Source organism: Leucoraja erinacea, chromosome 32 (assembly GCF_028641065.1).
Source record: "Leucoraja erinacea ecotype New England chromosome 32, Leri_hhj_1, whole genome shotgun sequence".
Classification (NCBI taxonomy): Eukaryota; Metazoa; Chordata; class Chondrichthyes; order Rajiformes; family Rajidae; genus Leucoraja; species Leucoraja erinaceus.
This window is the reverse complement of record NC_073408.1, coordinates 22,846,606-22,874,246: the sequence shown is the minus strand read 5'-3', so window position 1 is coordinate 22,874,246 and position 27,641 is coordinate 22,846,606. Positions and strand designations below refer to the sequence as shown.

The 27,641-nt window shown below is 46.8% G+C and overlaps 1 protein-coding gene across 2 annotated transcripts in view; it reads right to left on the bottom strand.

Annotated features, from left to right (window-relative positions):
• Positions 1-27,234, bottom strand: part of kirrel3a (kirre like nephrin family adhesion molecule 3a) — a 764,091-nt gene extending 736,857 nt beyond the window's left edge. For both annotated transcript variants that reach the window (XM_055660891.1, XM_055660892.1), the window contains exon 1: positions 26,975-27,234. In XM_055660891.1, coding sequence (XP_055516866.1) covers positions 26,975-27,020 — 46 coding nt within the window. In that variant the 5' untranslated portion in view covers positions 27,021-27,234. The remainder of the gene's footprint in view (positions 1-26,974) is intronic.
• Between the last annotated feature and the right edge of the window lie 407 nt (positions 27,235-27,641).

Genomic DNA, 27,641 nt, shown 5'->3' with positions numbered 1-27,641 from the left:
TTGTAAACCATGAAACCGAGGATCCTTTGATCATTAGCTTGTCCCAATCTCTCACCGTTAAAGGAAAATCAGCCTTAGTGTTTCTTTCACCACAGACTATCATCTCACATTTTCCCATTTAGCAAGCCTACCCACTCACTCAGCTGGTATATATTTCCTTGTAACCTCTTCCCAGTCTCACTATCACTCCCACTCCCTTGGATTTGTCTCAACAGTAAACTATGAAAATGTTCCGTTTGATCCTTGAAACACAATCATTGATATAGATTGTAGTAAATAGTTGGTGTAAGGTAACCGAACTTGTTATACAGCATCCCAGTAATCAGAAGACAGACATTCAGTGAACAGACAATCAGAAGACAGACACTGAAGTAAATCAGCGGGACAGGCAGCATCGCTGGAGACAAGGAAAAGGTGACATTTTTGGTCGGGACCCTTCTTCAGAAGGATAGTCAGGGGAGAGGGAAACTAGGGAAAAGAAAATGTACGAAGAACAAATGAATGAAACGTGGTTGTAGAACGGAGAGCAGGAGGAATCACAGAGGGGGTACTCAGAGAGAGAATGTTGCCGAACTCTCATCGGAGAGCTCCTTCAAAGTAGGTAGACAAAAATGCTGGAGTAACTTAGCGGGACAGACCGCATCTCTGGATAGAAGGAAGGGGTGACGTTTCGGGTCTGAACAAGGGTCTCGACCTGAATCATCACCCATTCCTTCTATCCGGAGATGCTGCCTGTCCAGCTGAGTAGCTCCAGTAATTTTTGATTATATTCGGTGTAAACCAGAATCTGCAGTCCCTTCCTACGCGTTCTTCAAAGTAGACATACCTTGAGGAGATTTTGCAGTGGAGTAGACAAAATGTGGAGGAAGGCACTCTCTGACAAGTTCTGCAACACCTTCTCTCACTACTCCCACCCTGTGAACCCTCCTGCTGTCTGGCACTATGACCACGTTTCATTTGTTTGTTCTTGGTACATTCTCATATCTCTACTTCCCCTCTTCCCTAACTCTCAATCTCAAGAAGAGTCTCGACACAAGACGTCACCTATACTTTTTTTCTAGTGATGCTGCCTGACCCGCTGAGTTACTCCAAGCATTGTGTGTCTATCTTCAGTGTAAACCAGCATCTGCAGTACCTTCCTAGAAACAAATCAGACCCCGCTAACCTGAGAAAGGCCTGTTATTGGACAGTCTGAAGAAGGGTCTCGACCCAAAACATCAACCATTCCGTCTCTCCAAAGATGCTGCCTGTCCCGCTAAGTTACTCCAGCTTTTTTTGTCTGTCTTCTGTTATTGGACACAGTTGTGAATGTAGCCCAGCCAATCACACAAACCAACCTCCCCTCCATGGCCTCCATTTATACCACACGTTGCCACGGCAAGACCAGCAGCATAATCAAGGACGAGTCGCCACTTCATCTTTTCCCTTCTCCCATCAGGCAAAATGTATAGAAGTATGAAATTGCACAACTTAGGGACAGTTTCTTCCCCGCTGTATTCAGGCAACTGAATCGTCCTACCACAACCAGAGAGAAAGTGCTGAACTACTTTCTATCTCTGGTGATCCTCAGACTAACCTTGATTGGACTTCACTGGCTTTACCTTGCACTAAACGTTATTCCCTTATCATGTATCTATTCACTGTAAATGGCTCGATTGTAATCATGTATTGTCTTTCCGCTGACTGGATAGCACGCAACAAAAACTTTTCACGGTACCTTGATACAAGTGACAATAAACTAAACTGAACTTATTCCTACTCTTTTTGGCATCTGGATTTATTTGCTCAAGTCATCGGGGAAAGTTTTAAATCTATAAACCCCTTCATTCAGAATCTTAATCTCAATGTACATCACCTCCGATTCCATGTGGGCTTTTGCCCAGCAAGTTCTAGCTCCAATATAATGGCCTGTACTGTTTGAAGGACAGTTACTTGCAATTAAATTACTCATAGAGTCAAACAGCATGGAAACAGGCCCTTCGGTCCAATTTGCCCATGCCAACCAAGATGGTCCATCTACACTAGTCCCAACTGCCCCGTTCGGCCTATATTCCTCTAAACCTTTCCTAACCACGTACCAGTCCAAATGTCTTTTAAATGTTATTAATCTGCATAAATAATATCAAAATGTGCATCTTACACCATGTGATGTTTCCGCACTCATTATTGGATACCTCCTTCCTCCTGTTGCCCCTAGAGGGGGGCGGGAACTAACTTGGCACTCTAGGTGAATCATACAATGAGTCTCTCATGGTGATTAGCATCAGTTTAATATTATTAAATCGTATTTTGGAACTTGTATAAACTGCATTTTGTGGTGGGATTTCTTGAATCCAGCCCCTTCACTACTAAAGATGGTTGTGTGTTATGAAACAATGGCCTGGATATTAGTTTAGATTAGTTTGGAGACACAGAATAGAAACGGGACTAGAATTGCGTCATTCTTATTCTGGGAGAGGACAGGTATTGAAGCATCTGAAATATACAAAAGCTTCAATGCACAACCTCCAGATTGAAAAACAGCTTCTTCTCTGCTCTTTTCACACTCTTGAACAGATCTCACATACGCTAAGGAGGTATCCTGATCTTCCAATCTACTTTGTTCCGGTTCTTACACTTTATTTTGTTTCAAACTGCGCTTTCTCTGTAGCTGTAACACCATAGTCTGCACTCTGTTTCATAACTTATAGGAGCAGAAATAGGCCATTTGGCCCATCAAGTCTACTCTGCCATTCAATCATGACTGATCTATCTCTCCCTCTCAACCCCATTCTTCTGCCTTGTCCCCATAACCCCTGACACCTGTACTAATCTAGAATCTGTCATTCTCTGTTCCCTCTACCTGATATACTCATGTATGATCCTGGAGCTCCGTTGAGCTGAGATCGCCGGGTAAAACATCGCGGAGCTGCGGGACTGTGGAGCGACCAGCTGCGGACGGTGGCGCTGAACTTTACACCGGGAGCCTGGGATCTCTCGATGAGATCGCCAGTTGTGGAGCTCCAACCGGCGCGGCCTTGTCGGCTTCGGAAGCCGCGGCCTCCAGTGTGGATGCGGCCGTTCCAGGGTTCCCAAGCTGCTGGGAGGACTCGACCGACGCCGGAGCAACATCACCCGGTGAGAACGGCCTGGAACATCGGGCCTCCGTAGAGGCAACTGTGGAGGCCTCAATAGGCCCGACTACGGGTGAACTGGGGTTGGGGACTGGACTTTGTGCCTTCCCCCATGGTGGGAGCCATTGTGGGGGGATGTTCTTTGTGTTTAAGACTCTTATTGGTGTTATGTCTGTATTCTTTTTTTCGTGTGCTGCAAAATGGCAAAAAGCATTTCATTTCACTACACCTGGGTATATGTGAATGTGACTAATAAAATACCTTTGATATCTTTGATTTGAATGGATGGGATGACTGGCCTGGATAGCATGCCGAACAAAGTCACTTTCACTCTATCTCAGTTCATGACAATAATACATCAATACCAATACTAATAGAAGTCCAGTGTAGTGGGCAGTTGCGTAACATCTGTAGGAACTGCCTTACTAGTGAAGTCAGTCTCCCTTGAATCAATGTTTGAACTGACTGCAACTGTCTTGACAGCTGTGTGAAAGTTGTTGCAAAATTGTTTCCCCTGAATGTGCCTGATAGTGTTCACAAACTCTGGTTTCAGCAGTCTGAAGAAGGGTCTCAACCCGAAATGTCAACCATTCCTTCTCTCCAGAGATGCTGCCTTTTCCGCTGCATTACTCCAGCATTTTGTGTCTATCTTTGGCCTAAGTATCAATTCTCAAAGTGGATTGGAGGCCACAATGGGAAATAAATATTATTAATTCATAAATTCATAAATTCTCAAAGCAGAATTAGGCCATTCGGCCCATCAAGTCTACTCCGCCATTCAAGCATGGCTGATCTATTTCTCCCTCTCAACCCCATTCTCCTGCCTTCTCCTCATGAACCCTGACACCCATGCTAATCAAGAATCTGTCCATCTCTGTCTTTAAAGTATTATTTACCCTTATATGATGCCAGGCTCTTTCCAGCCCTCCTGTTCACCTTATCTTTCATCCAGGCCAGGAACCAACAAAACTGGTGCCGAAAATTCAATCCTCTGTTGACAAACTGCTTGTCAAGGTCAGTATGTGATGGCAGGCAACACATTGATTATATGTAAATCCATAACCAGTAATGCAATTTCTTGGTTATTGTCGTGTGAAATAGATGGAGGCTGGTTCTTGTATTCAGTTTGTGAATCTGGATGTGAAAAGAGTAACTCCTGAGATTACATCTTTAACATTTCTGTAAAATAGGCGGGTTGATAACATGGAAGCTACAGGCACGCTACCATCAAATAAACAGGAGCAGCCAGTTTGTCTGTTCCTAGTAAGGTTAACTGAAGGGTCCATATTGGACAGTCCAGCAGAGACAGCTCTTATTTATAGATCCTCGAGATTCTTCACATGCTGCAAAGAGGGCAAAGAGGGTCTTAGTTTAAGACCACTTTCGAAAGATGGAAGCTTTGAAAGCCTCAACTCCTTTAGCACAACAGGCTTGACTTTTCTGCTCAGGTCTTTGGAGAGAAACTTAAATCTGCAACCCTTTCACACGGAACAATGTTTGCAACTCACTAAATTGTGGATTTTAGCAAAGGGATTAGCTTTTAGAGAGATACAGCGTGAAAACAGGCCCTACGGCCCACCGAGTGTGGCAACTAGGTATGAACCCCTGGACACTAGCAATATCCTACACACGAGCGACAATTTACAGAAGCCAATTAACCTACAAACCCGAAGATAGACCCGAAAAGCTGGAGTAACTCAGCAAGTCAGGCAACATCACTGGAGTCAAGGGATAGGTGATGCTTTGGGTCGAGACCTTTCTTCAGACTGAGATTCAGGGGAAAGGGAAACAAGAGATATAGACGGAGATGTCGAGCGATGTCGAACAAATGAATGAAAGATATGCAAAAAAGTAACAATGATAAAGGAAACAGGCCATTGTCAGCTGTGTGCTTGGTGAGAACGTGTTACAGACAATGAGACTCAACAAGACGACTTTGAAGCTGGGACGACTTGGGTGGGGGAGGGATGGAGAGTAAGGGTAACCAAGTCACAAAATGCCCTAAAATGCTGGACTAACTCAATGGGTTTGGCAACATCTCTGAAGAACGTGGATAGGCGATGTTTTGGATCAGGTCACAGAAGAAGTGTCCCTACCCAAGAATGAAGGGGGGAGCTGGTGGGGGCTGCCAGTGGCCACAGCCGATGACACCGCAGTGAGCAGAAGATAAAACTGTTCAATAAACATTCTTGTGGCTTTGTCAATGCCAGAAAGCTGGCCACTCTTGTGTACTGCCTAGATGAAGTCATATGACTTTATAATAATCATAATCGCAATTTACTAGCCAAATATGTTTTGCAACATACGAGGAATTTGGTTTGCCATATAGTTATACAAAAAAGCAACAAATCACACAACTACACAAAACTTTGATATAAACATCCACCACAGCAGCTTCTCCACATTCCCCACTGTGATGGAAGGCAATAAAGTAATCTTCTCCCCTCCTTTTCTCCCGTGGTTGGGGGAGTCGAACCATCAACAGTCGGGGCGATTGAAGCTTCCGCAGCCGGCGATTGAAGCTATCAAGTCGGGTCGATGGAAGCTCCTGTGATCGGGGCGGTCAAAGCTCCCGCAGCTTGGAGCTCCCGAAGCCGGTCACCATGGTTGGAGCTTCCGAGATCGATCGCTGGCAAAGGGATCACGAGCTCCATGATGTTTAGTCTGCAGGCTCCCACAGTTGGAGCTCCCGAGGTCCCAACAAGAGGCCACCAGCTCCACGATGTTAGGCCGCAGTGCGGGCGGAGATAGGACACGGAAAAAGTTGCATCTCACCTCCAGGAAAGTGATTTTAAAAGTTTACCCCAACCCCCTCCTCCACCATATAACACAAAACTAAAGATAAATGAAAACATACATTTTACAAAACTAAAAACACATTGAAGGAAAAAGACAAGACAGACTGTTGGCGAGGCAGCCATCGTGCGGTGCCCCCTGGTATCTTATCTACACATTGATTGATTGATTGATTCATTCATTCATTCATTCATTGACTGAGTCATTGATTGAAAGATACAACAGGAAAATAGCCCTTCGGCCCACTGAGTCCACGCCGATCATAAACCACCCATTCACAATAGTGCTATATTATCCGACTTACTCATCCATCCCCTACAGACCGAGGGAAATTTACAAGAGGCCAATACACCCAAATACCCACAGGCCTTTTGGGTGTGGTAGGAAGCCAGGGCACCCAGTGGAAACCCACGCGTTCACAGGGAGAACGTAGAAACTCCACAAAGATAATACCTGAGATCAGGATCAAAGTTGGATCTACCATCTGTGCCACTGTTGCTATTCGTGATATTATGATCATATCCTACACTTTAAAGGTGGACAAAAATACTGTGGAAACTCAACGGGTGAGGCAGCATCTGTGGAGCGAAGGAAATAGGTGACGGTTCAGGTCAAGACCCTTCTTCAGACTCCTTCTTAAATATATCCCACACTTTAGTTTTGTTATGTTTAGTTTAGTGATACAGCATGGAAACAGGTCCATCGGCCCACAAAGTCCATACTAACCAGCGATCCCCACAGATTAACATTATCCTACACACACATTAGGAATAATTTCTTACACACACCAAACCAACCAACCTACATACCTGTACGTTTTTGGTGTGTGGGAGGAAACCGAAGATCTCGGAGAAAACCCAGGCGGTCACAGGGAGAACATACAAACTCCATACAGACAGCACCCGTTGTCGGAATCGATCCCGGGTCCCTGGCCCTGCAAGCGCTGTAACACAGCAACTCTACCGTTGTGCCACTGTGTTGCCACTTCATGACATAATGAGCATTATCCCATGAGTACACCTTGTCCATTCGCTCCAGCTCACTCACTGCCTAAATTATACTGATTAAACATTTATCAGGAGAGATTCTTCTCCTTTGACCCTTACTTTAGTATAATCACATTACTGAGGCGTTGCCCTCACCCAGTTTCACCACTCTACAGCTCTTGTGTATATAAACATAGAAACATAAAAAAATAGGTGCAGAAGAGGCCATTCGGCCCTTCGAGCCAGCACCGTCATTCATTGTGATCATGGCTGATCGTCCCCAATCATGAACCCGTGCCTGCCTTCTCCCCATATCCCTTGATTCCACTAGCCCCTAGAGCGCTATCTAACTTTCTCTTAAATCCATCCAGTGTTTTTGCCTCCACTGCCCTCTGTGGCAGAGAATTCCACAAATTCCCAACCTGGGGTAAATTTACCTCAGTGGGTAAATCATGCCTACCCAGGGGGTAAATTTGTTGATTCTGGATTTGTACATTTTTTCTCATTGACTGACTATGTTTGGTTCTGGTATACTGGTATCTGTTCATCATTAGTTGTTCGTAAATAAGTGAAATAACATTGTTATGTGCTATTAAAGTTGCCAGGGGTAAAGGGGACGAAAAAGGTTGGGAACCCCTGGTTTAAGTGAACTCCATCTATCCCACTGGACTTCATGAGTTTTTTTTCAAGTTACAACATGGACGACTCCTACTCATTGACGGCAACTCTGGTTTCCATACCATTATCCCATCCAAGTTCACCCCTCTACAACTGGAGGATAGGTGACAAATCATCATCTACGATAATCCTCAATGCTGGTGCCCCACAAGGATGTGTTCTCAGCCCCCTTTTATACTCCTTATATACTCATTACTGTGAAGCCAAATACCAACCCAACTCAATATACAAATGTGCAGATAACACTACCATAGTGGGTGGGATATCAAATAATGATGAGACGGGGTACAGGATGGAGATTGAGAACCTCATAACCTGGTGACAAGACCACAACCACTCACCCAATGGCAGGAAGACAAAGGAGATTATGATCGACTTCAGGATTCAAAGTGATACACATTCCCCAGTATACACTGATAGCACCATAGTAGAGACGGTGAAAAGTTTCAGGTTCTTCAGAATACATACAACACCAATTTGTCCTGGACCTTCTACATGGAAGCTATGGCCAAGAAAGCCTTTGAACTATCTTTAATTAGACATCAATGTTATATCTTGCTCTGAATGTTGTAACCTTTATCCTTCATCTGGGCTCTGTGGATGGCTCGATTATATTCATGTGTTCAATCCGCTGACTGGACTGCAACAGAAAGTTGCAACAGAAAGCTTTTCACTGTTCCTTGGTACATGTGACAATAAAAAACTAAATTAAACAAAAATAAACTAAACTAAACTATACTATATGGGCAGGAAGGAACTGCAGATGCTGGTTTACGCTGAAGATAGGCACATAATGCTCTAACTTCAAGTAACCCTTGCTTTCCCTCTCTCTCCATCCTTCCCCTATCCTAGTTCTCCAACTAGTCTTACTGTCCTCCTGATTACATTTGATCTTTGCCTACTTCGTTGTCACCTTCCCCAAGCTAACAATGATCAATTCTACATTTCCCTTGGATTTTCACACCTCAACCTTCCATATGTCTGTGTCTCCCTCTCCCCTGACTCAGAGTCTGAAGATGGGTCTCGACTTGAAACGTCACCCATTCCTTCTACCCAGAGATGTTGCCTGTCCCGCTGAGTCACTCCATCCTTTTTTCAAACTAAACTAAACTAAACTATACTAAACTAAACTAAACTAAACTTAGATTCAGATGTCTGACCCAATCCTTTCCATTCCCCATGGCCTTGAATTTGTATAATAATCAGTTCATATCTCCAGAAGCCACCACCAGTAGGAGGACCCAGCTGGGAACCTCCACTCTCAGAAGAACCAGTAACATCTCCTCTAACCTCAGATGTTGACACGCCCGAGGCACTTTGTGCATGTAGTGAATCACCAGCCAAGAGTGGCTGAGTCTCGGATTGGAAAGACCAGTGACCAGGAGAGCAAACTTGAGAGCAAACACTATGACTATAGAAGACTCAGAAGTGAACTGTAGTTGGCTGGCTTGTGGATGATGAGTGTGCACCTTGAGATGCATTGGGATGTTGTTTGGCCAGTTGGAAACCACACATAAGATGGGGCAGTCCAACTGTAACCTTGCACTTGGAGACCATTCTTTCCAACTGCCCCATCTCATCTCTCACAGATTCTACCACTGTCCAGCATGGCGGAGTAGACTTGATGAGATGAACGGCCTAATTCTACTTCCATCCTTTATGACCTTATGACCCTATGAGCTACTCCAGCATTTTGTGTCTACCTTCGGTTTAAACCAGCATCTGCAGTTCCTTCCTAAACCTTGTGAGGTTTCTCTGGAGGGCATCTCTGGAGGATATGAACCACTTGGTTACTCCAGCACTTTGGTGTATTTCCCTCTAAACCTTTCCTGTCAATGTCCCCCAATTCTCCAATGTGCATGCCGGCGAACTCTCTGCCCTATATCGTCCACCAGCTTGGTCATCCATAACCATTGAAGCTCCCTGTTCCATGATTGAAGGGCCTTTATGGATGTTACAGCATTCCAGGACTCTGCGTGCAGCAGAACGGATTGTACAGCGGACCTCCTTTCTCGAGAGAGTGATCTCGTGTCCGCTCCACACTCGGGTTAACAGACGATATGCTCCCAACACTCCCCCACCTGAGCATCAGCTGTAGACATCAGTCAGCCAGCTGGTACCTTTGGCCAGATGGTACAAGCTGAAACTGAGCCATGAGGGCCCAGTGCTGCTCTAGGTTGCCTTTATGGCCATCTGCTCCCTCATCCACTGCAAGCATCCACCATCTCCACTCAAGCCAGTGGTACTCGTCATTGTGTAGGGACTGTGCAGAAGTGGCAGGCCAAGCGAAAGCATGTGTCATAGAGTCATAGAGTGATACATTGTGGAAACAGGCACTTCAGCCCAACTTGCCCACGCCGACCAACATGTCCCAGCTACACTAGTCCCACCTGCCCGCGTTTGGTCCATACCCCTCCAAACCTGTCCTATCCAAGTACCTGTCAACATGTACATGTGGTTGTCAGCCCCCAAGGGAGGAGGATAGGATGATCAGTCGTCAGGTATACCATTTTTGGTTGGATGCACACTTCATTTATTTATTGATTTGCTTATGACTTGATGAGAAGGGGATCGCAGAGATGATCAGAGATTTTAGTTTAGTTTAGTTTAGAGATACAGCACAGAAACAGGCCCTTCAGCCCACTGAGTCCACACTGACCAGCCATCCCCGTACACTAACACTATCCTACACACACTAGGGACAAGTTACATTTATACCAAGCCAATTAACCTACAAACCAGTACAACTTTGGAATGTGGGAGGAAACCGGAGCAGCCGGAAGAAATCCACATAGTCGCAGGGAGAACGTACAAACTCCGTTCAAACAGGACCTGTAGTCAGGATCGAACCTAGGTCTCAGTAAGGCAGTAGTTCTACCGCAACGCCACCATGCCACCCACTATTGGTGAATAGTCTCTGTAGTCTCATGTGGCTCCATACACATGAATCTACTGGTAGAAACAAAGACTAGGTGCTGGTTTCCAAAAAAGGACACAGAGTGCTGGAGTAAATCAGCAGGTCAGGCAGCATCTCCTGAGAACATGGACAGATGAATTTTCTGCCATCTTCAGACTAATTTTTGGAGGGGGAGGAGGGAGGGAGTGCACTTTAACCACATATGATTTTTTTTCTATTGCAACTCTCAAATTGTGGAGTACAGAAGCAAATAAATAAATGATGGGTCTTTGTCCCAAACATTATGGCGGGCACTGTAGGTGGAGGGGGACGGGGAGGGGAGAAATAGTTCCAGAGGAGGGGGGTGGAGAGCAGTGGATTGTGTTAAACTCACTTCTGTCTTCCCTGGTAACAGATGCAAAATGAAAGGATGTGTAAATGCTGAATTTAGAATGGCACAATGTGATGATTGTGTGGTTTTAATGAAGTATTTTAATTTTCATAACTTCATGTGATAGGAGCAGAATGAGGCCATTTGGCCCATCAAGTCTACCCCACCATTCAATCATGGTTCATCTATCTTTCCCTCTCAACCCCATTCTCCTGCCTTCTCCTCATAACCCCTGACACCCTAATGCCCCTGTCCCACTTAGGAAACCTGGACGGAAACCTCTGGAGACTTTGTGCCCCACCCAAGGTTGCCATGCAGTTCCCGGAGGTTGCAGGTGGTATCCGGAGGTTGCAGGTAGTGGAAGCAGGTAGGGAGACTGACAAAAACCTCCGGGAACCTCCGGGAACCACACGGAAACCTTGGGTGGGGCGCAAAGTCTCCAGAGGTTTCCGCTCAGGTTTCTGAAGTGGGACAGGGGCATTACTAATCAAGAAATTGTCAATCTCCGGGTTTCGGCCCGAAACGTTGTCTATTTCCTTCGCTCCATAGATGCAGCTGCACCCGCTGAGTTTCTCCAGCACTCTTGTCTACCTCCGCCTTAGACATATCCATTGACTTGGCCTCCACAACCTTCTGTGACTTTGTGTATCAGTTGGGATAAGCAGGCTGACTAGGTTTCTGGAAATTCTGGAATATCAGCAAAATGATGTCCATGAACTAACAAAGGAGCAGTCCGTGATTGTCTGGGTGTTGAGTAATGAGCATATTTCACTACCAACCAAATGATGCATGAACATTTATCTGATAGCAATCGTAATTAAGTTCAACGGTGCCTTTGAAATGAAAATCATTAAGCATTGTCTAAGATTCTAAACCTGGCAAGGGCAGAATTATAGGAAATAGGACAGGGACTATCCCAGTAAAGTGGGCACATATGGCAACAGATGAAGCCTCAGTACGTAGAGTGGATGGCACACAAACACAGTTGTCGGCTCTAGCTCAGTGCCCATGACAATAATGAGCACATAACATCCATAACAAAAACTTAAATATTGAGAGGTATTCAATAAATAATTTACTGTGCTGCTAGTCACCCTAGACGTCCGAGGGAAAAGTATTAGTTATGGAAGACAAGTAAGTAAGTAAGTAAGTTTATTGGCCAAGTATTCACATATAAGGAAATTGCCTTGGTGCTCCGCCCACAAGTAACAACATAACATACAGTGACAGTTAAAGATAGGAACAATACAAAGCAAATACTAGGGCTGCACGGTGGCACAGCGGTAGAGTTGCCGCCTCACGGCACCAGAGAGATAGGTTCAATCCTGAATACAGTTGCTGTCTGTACGGAGTTTGTGCTCGTTTCGGGTCGAGGATGAAGGGTCTGAAGAAGGGTATCGACCCGAAACATCACCGATTCCTTCTATCCAGAGATGCTGCCTGTCCCGCTGAGTTACTCCAGCATGTTGTGTCAATCTTCGGAGTAAACCAGCACCTGTAGTTCCTTCCTACATGCAGCAGCAGCACTTCCTGCCGCCACATCGTTGTACCTGATATAGATAGACAACGGAGACAATGAAGAACTACAGATGCTGGAATCTGCAGCAAAATGTGCTGAAGGAAATCAATGGGTCAGACAGTATCTGTGGAGGGAATTAACAGGCGACATTTTAGGTCAGGAACCCTCTACAGACTGAAACAGGGTTTCGAACTGAAACATTGGTGTGTAATCCCTCTCTAGATGCTGCCTGACCCACTGCGTTCCCTCACAACTTTTGTGTTTTGCTTCGGGTTCCAGCATCCGCAGCTCCTTGTGTATCTTTTGTTATTGGTGGATTGTCTCCAGGCATTGCCTTTTGAAAGGCAACTCCTTCATGAGAGACCATTCAAAAATGTTAAAGTTTGTAGAACTTTGGCAATGTCTTGGTTGGGCTAAGAAATGGGCTGAATGGCACGTCTTTAGACTTTACACTTTAGAGATACATCGCAGAAGCAGGCCCTTCAGCCCACCAAGTCCAGGCCGACCAGCGATCACCCGTACACTAGCACCATCCTTACAAAAGATTCTGAGGATCAGCAGGGAAGACAAACGCACCAACATCAGCGTTTTGGAAGAAGCCAATATGACCAGCATCACCACCACAATAATGCAGCACTGACTTCGATGGACTGGCCATGTCATATGCATGTCCAACATACGTCTCCCTAAACAAAACCTGTACTCTCAATTGAAGGAAGGTCGGTGAGCCCCCGGCGGTCCAAAGAAACGCTTCAAGGACAACATCAAGAACAGTTTGAAGAAATTCCACATCACATCGAGCAACTGGGATCACATTGCACTGGACAAGCGCTCCTGGAGGGAATCCATGCAGGAAGGAGCTGCACGTCACGAAATGGAACTACGCCGTGTCGCAGAGACAAAGTGACAGCACCGTAAGTAGAGAGAGAAGTGGGATCGATGACTGCCAACCACCGCCAGTCTCCACTGCCCACGTTGCACCAAGGTGTGTGGATCGCGGATCGGCCTCTACAGATATCTGCAGACCCACAAGTAGATGACCCTATGGAGAGGGGACGACAGTCATACTCGTTTTGAGTGAACACCGATGAGCACTGCCCAACACACAAAGGGAAGATTTAATTTTTTTTTAACCAAAGCCAATTAACTTACAAACCAGTACGTCTCTGGAGTGTGGGAGGAAACCGGAGCGCCCGGAGAAAAGCTGCACAGGTCACGGGGAGACTGTACAAGCTCCATGCAGACAGTACCCATAGTCAGGATAGAACACGGGTCTCTGGCGCTGTGAGGCAGCAACTCTACTGCTGCACCACTGTACTGCCCCTGATATCAGAGGTAATGGAAGTGTAGTAGATCGCAGCTGATCCTGAACTCATGCGGGCTGAACACATCGTAACCCTCATTCCCCAGCCCCTCACCTACTAATATGTTGCCTCCAATACAGGGAAGCTTTCTGGCTAAAACCACTCCACTCTGTAACAAGCAATCAAGAGTCTTTTGTATGATGCCTTGTCTCTGCAATGGATTCCACTAAAAATTCAACCACTAACTTTGTTGCTTTCCAACAGAATGAATCTTTTGGGCTGCATCAAATCACATTTGTATGGGATGTGGTAAATGTAGCTATCAAAGCAAAGGAGCATTACAGATTGATCAGCTCCATTCTCCCCACATCTTTAATTCATCTATTCTATATCTCTCTACATCACCGTCCATATCTCTTGTTTCCCTTTCTCCTGACTCTCAGTCTGAAAAAGGGTCTCGACCCGAAACGTTACCTATTCCTTTTCTCCAGAGATGCTGCCTGGACCGCTGAAGTGGAAGGAAACCAGAGCATCCGAAGACAACACCACAGGTCACAGGGAGAACATGCAAACTCCACACAGATGACACCAACAATTGACCATTGTGGGCTCCACCTTTCCTTGATCATCGTTCCTGGCTTTGATTTGTCCTTTTGCAAACCCTTCATTCATTTGTTCTTCCTCTTGTTTTCCTCTTCCCTGACTCAGTCTGAAGAAGGGTCTCAACCCAAAACGTTACCTATTCCGTTTCTCCAGAGATGCTGCCTGACCTGGTGATTTACTCCAGCATTTTGTGTCCATCTATGTAAACCAGCTTCTGCAGTTCCTTGGAGAGAAGGAAGGGGTGCCGTTTCGGGTCAAGACCCACTTTAGACTGGACCCAGACAGACTCCCACAAATCTACAGAAGGTCAAGTGTAAAGGTGAGTAGATTTGGACGAGGGTAATGAGACTGCAGGCCAAAGCAAAGTGGCAGTACATGGTGAAAATGAATCACCAGGGGGGAATCATTGAGCACCAGAGGGCATTTTGCCCCACTGTCCAATAAATGATAACCTAACCTAAAAAGTGACAATAAAGCAAAAAGTAACTTAAAAAGTAATCACCCAGACAAAGCAAAATCACAGGAGTTTGCTGCTTGTCCCGCTGAGTTACTCCAGATTTTGTGCCTATCTTCAGTTTATACCAGCATCTGCAGTTCCTCCCTGAACAAAGTGGAGTTTAGTTTAGTTTAGAAATACAGTGCAGATACAGGCCCTTCGACCCACCGAGTCCGCATCGACCAACGATCCTGGCACATCAACACTGCCCTACACACACCAGGGACAATTTAACATTTATGACCAAGCTAATTAACCAACAAACCTGTACGGAAACCGAAGATCTCGGAGAAAACCCACACACCGTACAAACTCTGTACAGACAGCACCTGTAGTCAGGATTGAACTCAGGTCTCTGCCGTTGTAAGGCAGCAGCTCTACCACTGCGCCACCGTGCCACTCCAGTAACCCGAGCAAAAACATCTCAAGCAGAACATCTCATCATTCATCCGGCTTTCAGTTGGAGGGACTTGCGCCGTAAAATACAACTCTAATTCTTGACTTTGTAAAGTCAGTGAATATGCTTCAAACAATTTAATGAATTCATTGCGTGTTACAGATTTGCTGAGCATGTGATGTGGCATTTTTTAAATACATTTTTCTTCTCCAGCACATTGGTTAATGCTGCTGTGGCATTTTGATATAAATCAGTTCAGAAACGTGCACTCAAGTGAACTGTTAAGTCAAACGCAATTATATTTAATCATTGCACAGTCTTCAAATCTCAAATCAATTTTGATGAGTACATTTTAATGAGTTCTGAAATTAATTCACGAAAAAAAAAATGGAATTAAGGTGCCATAAATTGTTACATTGCCATCAAAACTTTATAAAGAATGTTATTTAGAATTCAGGGGTGTGTTCATGAGCAGAATAACATTAGAACGTGTCTGATAAGAACAAAAACTAAAGTATTCTGGGAGTCATTCACTTCAATGGCGTGTGTTGATCGTTAGTAGTATACACTGTCAGGGTAATAATGAACCTTCTGATGTAGTGCTGTCTCACTGAAATGAGGATTAAATGCTAACTCACCACGTTATTCACCGATACATCTGCAGATATCTCCTTAAAGTATCAATCACATCCATGCGAGAAAGATCAGCAACACTTGGCAAAGCCAGGGCCCAGACAAAGGAGGCTATTGACGAGTGGAACAGGTACAAAAGAGCGATTTACAAGTGTATGGGAAGGAACTGCAGATGCTGGTTTGCACCTAAGATAGACGCAAAAAGCTGGAGTAACTCAGCGGGTCAGGCAGCATCCCTGGTCAAAAGGACGAGGTGGCGTTTCGGGTCATAGAAACATAGAAACTTAGAAAATAGGTGCAGGAGGAGGCCATTTGGCCCTTCGAGCCAGAACCGCCATTCACTGTGATCATGGCTGATCGTCCCCTATCAATAACCCGTGAATGCCTTCTCCCCATGTCCCTTGACTCCACTAGCCCCTAGTGCTCTAGCTAACTCTCTCTTAATTCCATCCAGTGACTTGGCCTCCACTGCCCTCTGCGGCAGGGAATTCCATAAATTCACAACTTTCTGGGTGAAAAGGTTTTTTCTCACCTCAGTCTTAAATGACCTCCCCTTTATTCTACGACTGTGGCCCCTGGTTCTGGACTCGCCCAACATTGGGAACTCTTGGGAGACCCTTGGGAGACCCTTCTGCAGAAGAAACGTCACCTATTCCTTTTCTCCAGCGATATACAAGGTTGATTAGATTGTGGCCGATCTGTGTGGCCTCTGTACTCACCCACTATTCTCCTTACCCGTCAGTGCCCTCATCTAACAATAATTCAATCTCAGATGAAGAAAAACACAAAGTGCTGGTGTAACTCAGCAGGACAGACAGCATCCCTGGGGAACATGGGTTGGTGACATTTCAGGTCAGGATCCTTCTCATCACCTATTCATGTTCCCCTGACCCATTGAGATACGCAAGTAGTTTAATTTAGTTTAGAGATACAACAGGGAAACAGGCCCTTCGGCCCACTGTGCCTGCGCCATCAAGTGATCCTGGGCATTGGCACTGCATTGGGGTGGGAGATTGCAACCTTCACGTGGTCCGCCCTGTTTCAACGAATGCAATCAACCTGACGTGCACAATCAAATAAGATCAAATAGAACAAGTTGTCCCACAATTTTAGGCTAGGCACGGCATACGCAAGAAGAAGAAGAAGAAGACACTACCCTACACACACTAAGGACAATTTAACTTTTATACCAAGCCAATTAACCAGCATACCTATACTTCTTTGGAGTGTGGGATCTCTGAGAAAACCCACGCAGGTCATGTTGGAGAACGCTCAAACTCTGTACAGACTGCACCCCTAGTCAGGATCGAACGCGGGTCTCTGGCGCTGTAAGGCAGCAACTCTACCAGTACTTGTGTCATTTTTTGTTAACCAGCATTTGAAGTTCATTGTGTCTCAAAAAAATTCAATTTCAGAGTGGAAATCCCCCCCCCCCCCCCAACCCCCCCCCCCCCCCCCCCGTACCAACCCCCCCCCCCCCCCCCCCCCCCCCCCCCCCCCCCCCTCCCCACCAATCCCTCACCATCACTTGGCTTGGAAATCCTAAATGTCCATGACTCACTGAACAAAAATAAGTGTCTTAGTTTTTTCTAGCTTCTGAATAGTCTAGCACTGGTTGAAAATGAGGTCCTCTTGTCCTAGATTCCCCCACGAGAGGAACAATCTGTCTGTATCCTAAGCAATCCATTTATCACAGAAAACACCTGGATTATTCATTCCAAACCTACCTAAACTCCAGGGAGTGGCAACTGTGTAAACCAGGCTGGTTCCCATCATCTAACGCTCCAGGATTGGCTGGCAAAGCAACTGTACAAGTGGCATTCGGCCAGTGAGAAACCCGAAGAAAATTAGATCACAAAATGGATATTGTGGGAGGAACTGGAATAGCAATGTTAAAGAACGTCTCTAAAGATTCGCTCAAGAATTCAATTCACCTCACGTCGTAGAGTGTCACCTAATGTTCTCTGCACTTTGCTTCATTGAAAAATTATTTGAAGAATAAGGTAAGAGGGAGCAAGTTTTGTTCATTGTGCTATCCAAAATCACTCGAGGGGTTATGACACAAGGCAGCTCAGACAAAAAGGGTAGAGAGAATTCTTTGTACTTCTGAATCATTGAAAATAAACATGTCCCATGCATTATAGATTTGATTAAAATTCAAAATGTTGTTAATATATCTAATATTTTATAATGTTATGGTTTTTACTTTTTTTTATTCTCAAGATGCCATACCTCAAATCGGTTTTATAGAACATTGCTGAAGATTTGATTAAAATTTGTATGGATTGTGATGAGACAGTTATAAATATTTCATTACGAGGTCTTGGACTAATTCAAAATGACATGTAAAATAGTGTGGAATCCTTTGGAGTAGCAAGTTTTAGCCCAAGGCAATGCAAGAATGCTGTGGGATGAGACATTGAGAACCTGAGAGAAGCAGATTGCAGGGATTAGTGGATTAGAGGCAGGGATTAGTGGATTAGAGGCAGTATTATTGCTGGGGGAAGAGAGCAGCTGTTGGAGATCTTGCAACCCTGATCCGGTCACTCAGCCACTGATCTGCCTCATCCCTTTTCATCACCACTAACGCAGCCAGGATCGGACAGAAAGCCCACTGTAAACCCTTTGCAATAGTCATCATTAACTGAGCTGCATCTCACAGCCCTAACTTGCCTCTCCACCTTCTCCCACCATTTGCTCTGATGTACAAACACACACACATATATATGTGTGGGTGTGCATGTGTGAAGATAGGGACTGCAGATGCTTGTTTGCACAGAAGATAGACACAAAATGCTGGAGTAACTCAGTGGGACAGACAGAATCTATGAAAAGAAGGAGGTGATGTTTTGGGTCTGAAGAAGGGTCTCGACTTGAAATGTCACGGTCTGTCTGTCATGTGTGTGGACGTATATGTGTGTATATATATGGAATAACTGCAAACACGCATTAAAATGTGTTCTCTGAGCAACATTAAAAACAAAAGTAAACAAACAGTGAGTTGGTATGCATGGTATATGTTAAATATAGATATACATATATCCGCATGTATAAATATAGATATATAGGCATACACAAATGTACTTAAAAGTAAATAAAAATAAACAGTACAGACACATAAATATATACATATATATAAACAGTATATATCAATATATATATATATGTGTGTGTCTGTGTGTGTGTGTGTGTATAAACAGCATAAATATGTACATAAACTGTATATATATATGTATATAAACAGCATATATATATATATATATATATATATATGTGTGTGTGTGTATATATATATATATATATATATATATACTGTTTGTTTATATAAATATATGTATACATATGTATATACGTGTGTGTATCTATATTACTAAAAGTCTGATCTTGACCACTTCCTGTTCTGTATATTGATTTTAGAAAAAAAGCTGCCACTTACGGCTGTGATTTTTGGCCATCTTACTCAGAGTCCCCCTCTGTTGTGCAGGATAAGAGTCTTTTCCCATCGATGAAAAATAAAAGAGTTATTAGTGTTTAAAATTTTTTGAGATTCTCTCTCCTGAAGGCCACGCCCCTTCCGGAGGGACTATAAAAGTGTTCAGTGCCTCAGTCAGTCTCTGCAAGATGGGGGAGCGAGAGGGTCACGTTTCACAGTCTGAATAACACTGAACACATGTCTACTAAACTGTGAGTGGTTTTACTGACCTGTCAGTGCCCTTAATGTGGTTTGAAAATATAGTTTGGAAATGCTAAAGCTGTGTTGCCTTTGGTTTGGAAATACTAAAGCTGTGTTGCCTAATTAAAGTTGCCTTGCCTTCTATATAATTAAAAGTCTAATCTTGACCACTTCCTGTTTGCGTTTTATATAGATTTTAGAAAGAACACTACCACATATGAGTGTGATTTTTGGCCATCTTACTCAGTCACCCTCCGCTCATCAGGTGCCAAAGATTTTTCCCATCGATGAAAAATAAAAGAGTTATTAGTGTTTAAATAATGTTGAGATTCTCTCTCCTGTCAATCACACCATGAAGGCCACGTCCCTTCTGGTGGAAGGGGGAGGGACTATAAAACCCAGAGGTGTGGGCGTGGCTCAGCCTCTGCAAGATGGAGGCGGGAGAGGTCACAACTCGCTGTCTTTAGTGGCCTTGCACCCTGCTTGAAATGGTACGAAACTGCACTTGAATTTGGTGGCCTTGCACCCGCATCATTCAGGGACCCCAAGTGTCTTTCCAAGCAGGGCAGTGATTCACTTACACTTCTTCCAACTCGGTGTACAGCAGTCCAGTGTTGTCCACTCCACTGGGGAACCTACAGAGTGGGTGCTCCCTCTGCTTAGCACCTGGGCTTGGTCCATGGGACTGACACTGACCTTCACGGGACAGGCAGCATCTCTGCAGAGAAGGAGACCCTTCTTTAGACTGGGGAGAGGTTAGGGAAGTAGTTCCCTAACCACTTCCCTAACCACACTGAAGTTGGGTCTTGACCCAAAACGTCACCCATTCCTTCTCTCCAGAGATGCTGCCTGTCCCACTGAGTTACTTCACCATTTTGCACCTATTTTTGGTTTAAACCAGCATCTGCAGTTCCTTCCCACACATTTCGTCAGACCTTCTGATTACCTGACACTACAGTTCTCCTACCCATTCCAGGCATTGGATCATTATGGGCTGCACCTTTCCTGCAACATCGCAGCTGGCTTTGATTTGTTCTTTTGTACATCACTCATCTAACTGTCCTGTGTATCTTTGCATATCTCTCATTTCCCTCTCCCCTGACTCTCAGTCTTAAGAAGGGGTCTAGACCTGAAACATCACCTATTCCTTTTCACCAGAGATGCTGCCTGAGCCACTGAGTTACTCCATCTTTTTTGTGTCTATTTCTGGGCTTCTGTATCTGCCTTTGTACAGTTTCACCATGAGACCCAGTACAACCATAAACAACACCGCCTCATCTCCCACGTGGACACACTGCATCCTTCAGAACGCAATGTTGAATTTTCCAACTTTAAGTAACACATTCTCTGTCAGTCTGTTTTAGAACTGGTCATTCTTAGGTCGGCACAGTGGCACAGAGGTAGAGCTACTGCCTTAAACCCCTGTCCCATCGTACGAGTTCATTCCAAGAGTTCTCCCGAGTTTGCCCTGATTCGAACTCGGAGATTTACGGTAATGGCCACTCGTCGGTACTCGGGGCTCTCGTGGACATTTTTCATCATGTTGAAAAAATCTTCACGAGTCTTCCCTTGCTTACCTGCCATTAGCGAGTCTTCCCGAGTACCTGCCGTTAGCGCTAAGAGACGTCCCTGAGCTCTGACGTACCCACTACGTTCATTCTCCATGCTTACCACGAGTTTGATTTTTTTTAAACTCGGGAGAGCTCTTGGAATGAATTCACACCATGGGACAGGGCTATTACAGCACCAGAGGCCTGGTTTCGATCCTGACTAAGGGTGCTGTCTGTGCGGAGTTTGTACGTTCTCCCCGTGATCTGTGTGGGTTTTCTCCGAGATCTTCAGTTTCCTCCCACACTCCAAAGGCGCAGAGGTTTGTTGGTTCATTGGCATTGTATAAGTGTAAATTGTCCGAAGTGTGTGTAGGGTAGTGTTAATATGCGGGGATCACTGGTCGGCGTGGGCTTGCTGGTACGAAGGGCTGGTCTGTTTCCTCGCTGTGTCTCTAAACTAAACTAAACTAAACTAAACTAAACTTGTCATTCCAGTTTATGCCTGTCCAGTTGCAGGAGCAACTTCTTCCTAACTACCCCCGGACTATTGAATCACTACCAACATCAACTAAAACTCCCCTCCCCTGAGTGGTCTCGGGCCTGAGGGGGCATTGCTTTCGTCTTTGCACTACATTGTTTGATTTTACATTTTGAACTTATTATTGCTCTTTATTATGTTGTCTACTGAATACTGTGTTTACCCACCTGCTGTGCTGCTGCAAGAAAGAATTTCATTGTTCGGTTTGGGACATATGACATAAAACACTCTTGACTCTTGATAAATCATTATATCTTACTTTATTTTAGAGATACACCACAGAAACAGGCCTTTCGGCCCATCGAGTCTGCACCGACCAGTGATCCCTTTACAATGAGCTCATAAGTGATAGGAGCGGAATTAGGCCACTCGGCCCATCAAGTCTATTTCACCATTTTACCATGGCTGATCTATCTCTCCCTCCTAGCCCCATTCTCCTGCCTTCTCCCCATAACCCTTGAAACTAGCACTATCCTACACATTGGGGATAAGTCACAATTTTGAAGCCAATGAATTACCCACAAACATATAGGTCTTTGAAGTGTGGGCGGAAACCGCAGCACCCGGGGAAAACCCACGCGGTCAAGGGGAGAACATACAAACTCCATTCAGACAGCATCCGTAGTCAGGATCGAACCCGGGCTCTGGCGCTGTAAAGCAGCGACTCTACCGCACCCATTATATTATTTGTGCACGAATATTGGATTAAAAAAATAAGTTTATTGGAGATTTGTTTTGTTTGTTATGTTATCTATGAGTACTGCATTTACAGACCTGCCATGTTGCTGCAAGTAATAACTTCAATGTTCCGTTTTGAATACATATGATAATTAAACACTCTTGACTCTAGACAATGGGAGCATTTGGACACGCTCCTGTTAAGAGTCAGCGGGATTAGTTTGAGGAGAAGGTGAGCCAGCGACATCCAAAGACCGCCGCTGGAAAGTGCAACACTCGCCCCGTCTACTGAGCCCAAAGTGCAGTCGGCGGCGAGTCCTTCACGAAGCATTTTGTGTTTAAGATCAAGCGGTTGTTCGTGACACGAAATGCTGGAGTAACTCAGCGGGACAGGCAGCATCTCTGGAGAGAAGGAATGGGTGATGTTTCGGGTCGAATCGCTGAGTAGCTCCAGCAATTTTGCGTCTATCTTCGGTGTAAACCAGCATCTGCAGTTCCTTCTTACACACACACAGCCCTGATCTTGCTGGCTTACGGGTAGCAAATCCTTGCACGGGAAGCAGGCAGTGCCGGTGAGGTGCATTGGTATGCGAGAGAGCTTGGCGTTCATTCCAGACAGAGAGGAGTTAATGCTGGAAGCGCCGGCGCTTGGAGGCGAGCGTTGCCGACTCTCTCTGCCCGCTGGCCTGTGGGAGCTGTGGCCGGGGCTACAGTGGGCAGGCGTGGCTGTGTGGGGCTGGTGGGGAAACTGGCAGCTGTGTTTTTCCATTCCCAGCCCAATACAGCCTAGTCCAGGAGAAACGCAGCGGGTGCAGCAGCATCTATGGAGCGAAGGAAATAGGCAACGTTTCGGGCCGAAACCCTGGGGTTGCCTATTTCGGCCCGAAACGTTGCCTATTTCCTTCGCTCCATAGATACTGCTGCAACCGCTGAGTTTTCCCAACATTTTTGTCTGCCTTCGATTTTCCAGCATCTGCAGTTCCTTCTTAAACACAGCCTAGTCCAGTCTCGCTCACCACAACCCAGCCCAGCCCAACCTAACTCATCCCAGCCCACTCTAGCCCAGTCCAGCCCAGTTTAATCGTACTGAGACGGGGCGATTCTGCCCGCCTGCGGCGAGGGTGAGTGAAAGGGTGCTTAGCCCCCCCCCCCCCCCCCCCCCCTCTCTCCTCAGCCCGGGAGTACAGCCACAAATCCCCGCAACTCCGGGGACAGGTGCTAATGTTCCTCACCCATCTCATTCATTCCTGGCCCCGTGTTCTGCTGTCACCCGCTCCTGCTGTCTCTCCCACACACCACCGGAGTGGCCCGTGCTGTTTATACCGGGTATGGTCTGTGTCTCGGTCTATGTACACTGGATGTAACTTGTGTAACTGACTGTGTGCAGCGGACTATCTAGTTGTGTAGAAGACATGATCTGTGTACCTGACTGTACACTGGGCATGGTCTGGCACACTGGGCAGTGTGTGTACTAGTTTGTGCAGTGGATACAGTGTGTGTACCGGACTGTACAGTGGGCACAGGTGCGTGTACCGGTCTGTGTATACTGGACGCAGTGTGTGTACTAGTCTGTACACTGGACACAGTAAGAGTACCGGTCTGTGCACTGGAGACGGGTGTGTACCAGTCTGAAGAAGGGTCTCGACCTGAAACGTCACCCATTCCTTCTCTCCAGAGAGGCTGTCTGTCCCGCTGAGTTACTCCAACATGTTGTGTCTACCCAGGTGTGTGTGTACCGGTCTGTACACCGGGCCAGGTCCGTACACGGTGGCCACGTTAGCTGCTCCCCACTGCCACTATCTCGCCTGTTCAAGGCCGGGAGAGGAAGCTGCGCCGGGGATGAGATTCCGGCATCAAACACGGACTGTCCCGGTAGCCGCCGCTCGCTGCTCCACTCATACGTGTCAATGCTGCCCGCTGCAGCTCTGGCAATTAGGTGTGATGTCTGTGTCTGTGTCCGTGTCTGTGTCCGTGTCTGTGTGTGTGTGCGCTTGTCTGTGTGTGCGCTTATATGTGTGTGTGTGTGTGTGTGTGTGTGTGTCTGTGTATGTGTGTGTGTGTGCGTGTGTCTGTGTGTGTGTGTGTGTGTGTGTGTGTGTGTGTGTGTGTGTGTGTGTGTGTGTGTGTGTGTGTGTCTGTGAGTGTGTGTGTGTGTGTGTGTGTGTGTGTGTGTGTGTGTGTGTGTGTGTGTGTGTGTGTGTGTGTGTGTGTGTGTGAGAGTGTGTGTGTGTGTGTGTGTGTGTGTGTGTGAGTGTGTGTGTGTGTGTGTGTGTGTGTGTGTGTGTGTGTGTGTGTGTGTGTGTGAGTGTGTGTGAGTCTGTGTGTGTGTGTGTGTGTGTGTGTGTGTGTGTGTGTGTGTGTGTGAGAGAGTGTGTGAGTCTGTGTGTGTGTGTGTGTGTGTGTCTGTGTGTGTGTGTGTGTGTGTGTGTGTGTGTGTGTGTGTGTGTGTGTGTGTGTGTGTGTGTGTGTCTGTGAGTCTGTGTGGGTGTGTGTGTGTTGTGTTTGTCACCGCCAGGACCCGCGGCTGCGGGCTGGGTTAGCTCCGACCGACCGACAGACACCCGGTGCGGCCACAACCTCTAGCTTGCTGTCCATGGATCGCAGCGGCCGGCCGGCGCTTGCCGGCACCTCTCCCCGGGGCTGACACAGCGAGCGGGGATGCCGGAGTGACTCTGCAAACTCGCCGCTCTCATCTCCGCCGGCTGGAATCCCCTGCCTCTCACCCTGGCGTCCCCCACTTTGAATTTAGTTCCGTGGACGGAACTGCACAATTCCTGCTCTGATGTCACCGGCACCAGCGCTCAGGAACTGACCGGGGCCATCTCTCTCCGGCCTGCGGTGGCTGATCGACCTCAGCCCGCGGCAGTCCGGCCAGCGGAGAGACAGACCCCTCTCCACTCTGCGCAAACTTGGCTCGCTGCTCACCAATGTGGAACTCTGGCACTCTGCATCCGACCACCACTTTCTCCCCCTCTTCCCCCGGCGCCGCTTCAGCCGCTCGCTACCAGCGCAGAGCCAGTGCAGAGAAGCGAGTGTGAGCTGCCCGCCGCCTTGCACACTCCTCGCTCACACTCGCTCCTCGATACACGCTCAGTGTACATTGAGCCAAGCCCCCCGGGGTTCACAAATAACCACGCACTCACACCCAGACTAACCGCGCACTGTGACAATAGTCACTCCCAGGCCAGTCACACAAACTCATATAAACTGAACACGGTCTGAGAGAAGGGTTTCGGCCCGAAACGTTACCTATCTCCTTCGCTCCATAGATGCTGCTGCACCCGCTGAGTTTCGCCAGCATTTTTGTGTACCTTCGATTTTCCAGCATCTGCAGTTCCCTCTTGAACACAACGGTCTGATAGTAACTCAGATCAGTCTGAAGAAGGATCTCGACCCGAAATGTCACCCATTCCTTCTCTCCAGAGATGCCGCCTGTCCCGCTGTGTTACTCCAGCATCATGTATCTATCTTGGATTTAAACCAGCATCTGCAGTTCCTTCCTACACACACAGACTGATATACAAGACCACGGGCAGTGTACACAGACTGAAATATATAGACCATAGCTAATATACACAGGTTTCTATACAGACCTTTCCCTGTATGCACAGACTGATGTACACACCATACCCAGTGTACACAGACTGATACACAGACCGCTGCCAGTGTACACATGCAGACCATAGCTTATATACAAACCGTACCCAGTACGCAAGATTTATATACAAGCATACCCAATGTACACATAATGGTATACAGACCATCGCCAGTATACACGGACTGATATACACATTATACGTGGTGTACACAACCCGACACACAGACTATGTCCACCCGACACACAGACTATGTCCACAGACTCGTATACAGGCCATACCCTGCGTATACAGACGGCCTTACAAACCATACGCGGTGTATACAAGTTGCTGTACAACCCGTACACAGACGAACAGGTCGGTCACCGCAAATATGTCAGGAACACGTCCAGACTACTGACTGAGTGCACACGGCCCATTCCTAGTGTACACTGGCGACTGCACGCACCAAATCAAGTGTGGACAACCCAGACCCCAACGTATACAGGCTAGTGGGCAGACCAAACCCAGTGTACACAAGCCGACGCGCCGACAATGTCCAGCGTACATGGACCAGCACACAGACCATACCCAGTGTACACTGGACTGATTCACAGACCATACACGGTTCACACAGACGGAAGCAATTACAGTGTCCACTCACAGTGACTTGTACACAGATCATGTACACAGAAGGGCACAGAGAGGATGACAAGTGTGGGCAAGACTGTATCCGAATCACACAGACACAGTCCATGTCCAGTGACACAGGCGGACAGTCACTCTCCACTGACTACATACAGTCAGCCCGTCTAACCCGGTGTGAAACTCCCCTCAGCCCCCCGTTTCCCCGCGGACCACACTCTCCCGCGGTTACAGACAAACTTTTGAGCATCTGAAAGCTGCTTCCGATAGTGTTTGGCCAGAGAGACAACGGCGCGGGTCAGAGCCAGCACTAAACTAACACGTTCTTTCCAAAACACACACAGTGGTTGCATTGACAGCCCGCTCCTGACTACAAGGCGGGCGAAGAAGTCAAACGAGCCACAGAAACCATCTCTGGAAATTATAGCAGGACACGAAAAAAAAAAGACAACGAGGAGAACGAGCAAAGATAAAGAAGGTAAAAAGCAGCCGGGGGCAGTTACCTTGCCCGACGAGTAGAGCCATCAGCAGTGGGACCAAGGCGCTCATAGCTGGCACAGCGAGTAACCCGTCCGCCGCTTGTGCAGGGCGATAGGACTGCAGGTGATTCCCCTCTCCCCGCTCCGAGCTGCTCTCTGCCTGCCTGCCTGCTGCCTGCTGCCTGCTAGCCGAGCTTCTCTCCTCGCCGCCCCGCTCCTTCCCCCGCTCAGCACCGCTCCTCTCTGACACTCATTCGGATCCAGCGCTTCCACAGGCTGCAACTCCGCCCACAGCGGCAGCCAGCCCGGCAGCACAGCGGCCACCGCCGCCCGGCGTCCTCGCCACGGCCCCACCGACACCGGGGGGCAGGGTGGCTGGATCATACCCCCGGGGGAGGGGGCAATGGGTCAGTGTCTCTGAAGAGGGACATGGGTCAATACCCCAGGACTGGGCAACGGGTCAATACCTCGGGACTGGGCAATGGACAAATATACCAATACCCTAGGAAAGACCCGTGGGCCAATACCCCAGGAGAGGGAAGTGGGCCAATCCACTAAGACCCCAGGTGTGGGCAATGAACCAATGCACTAATACCCCAGGAGAAGGCAATGGACTAATACCCTAGCACAGATACGGCAACACAGGGCAATTGGCTAATATGCCAACACAGGACAATGGACCAATGCAACA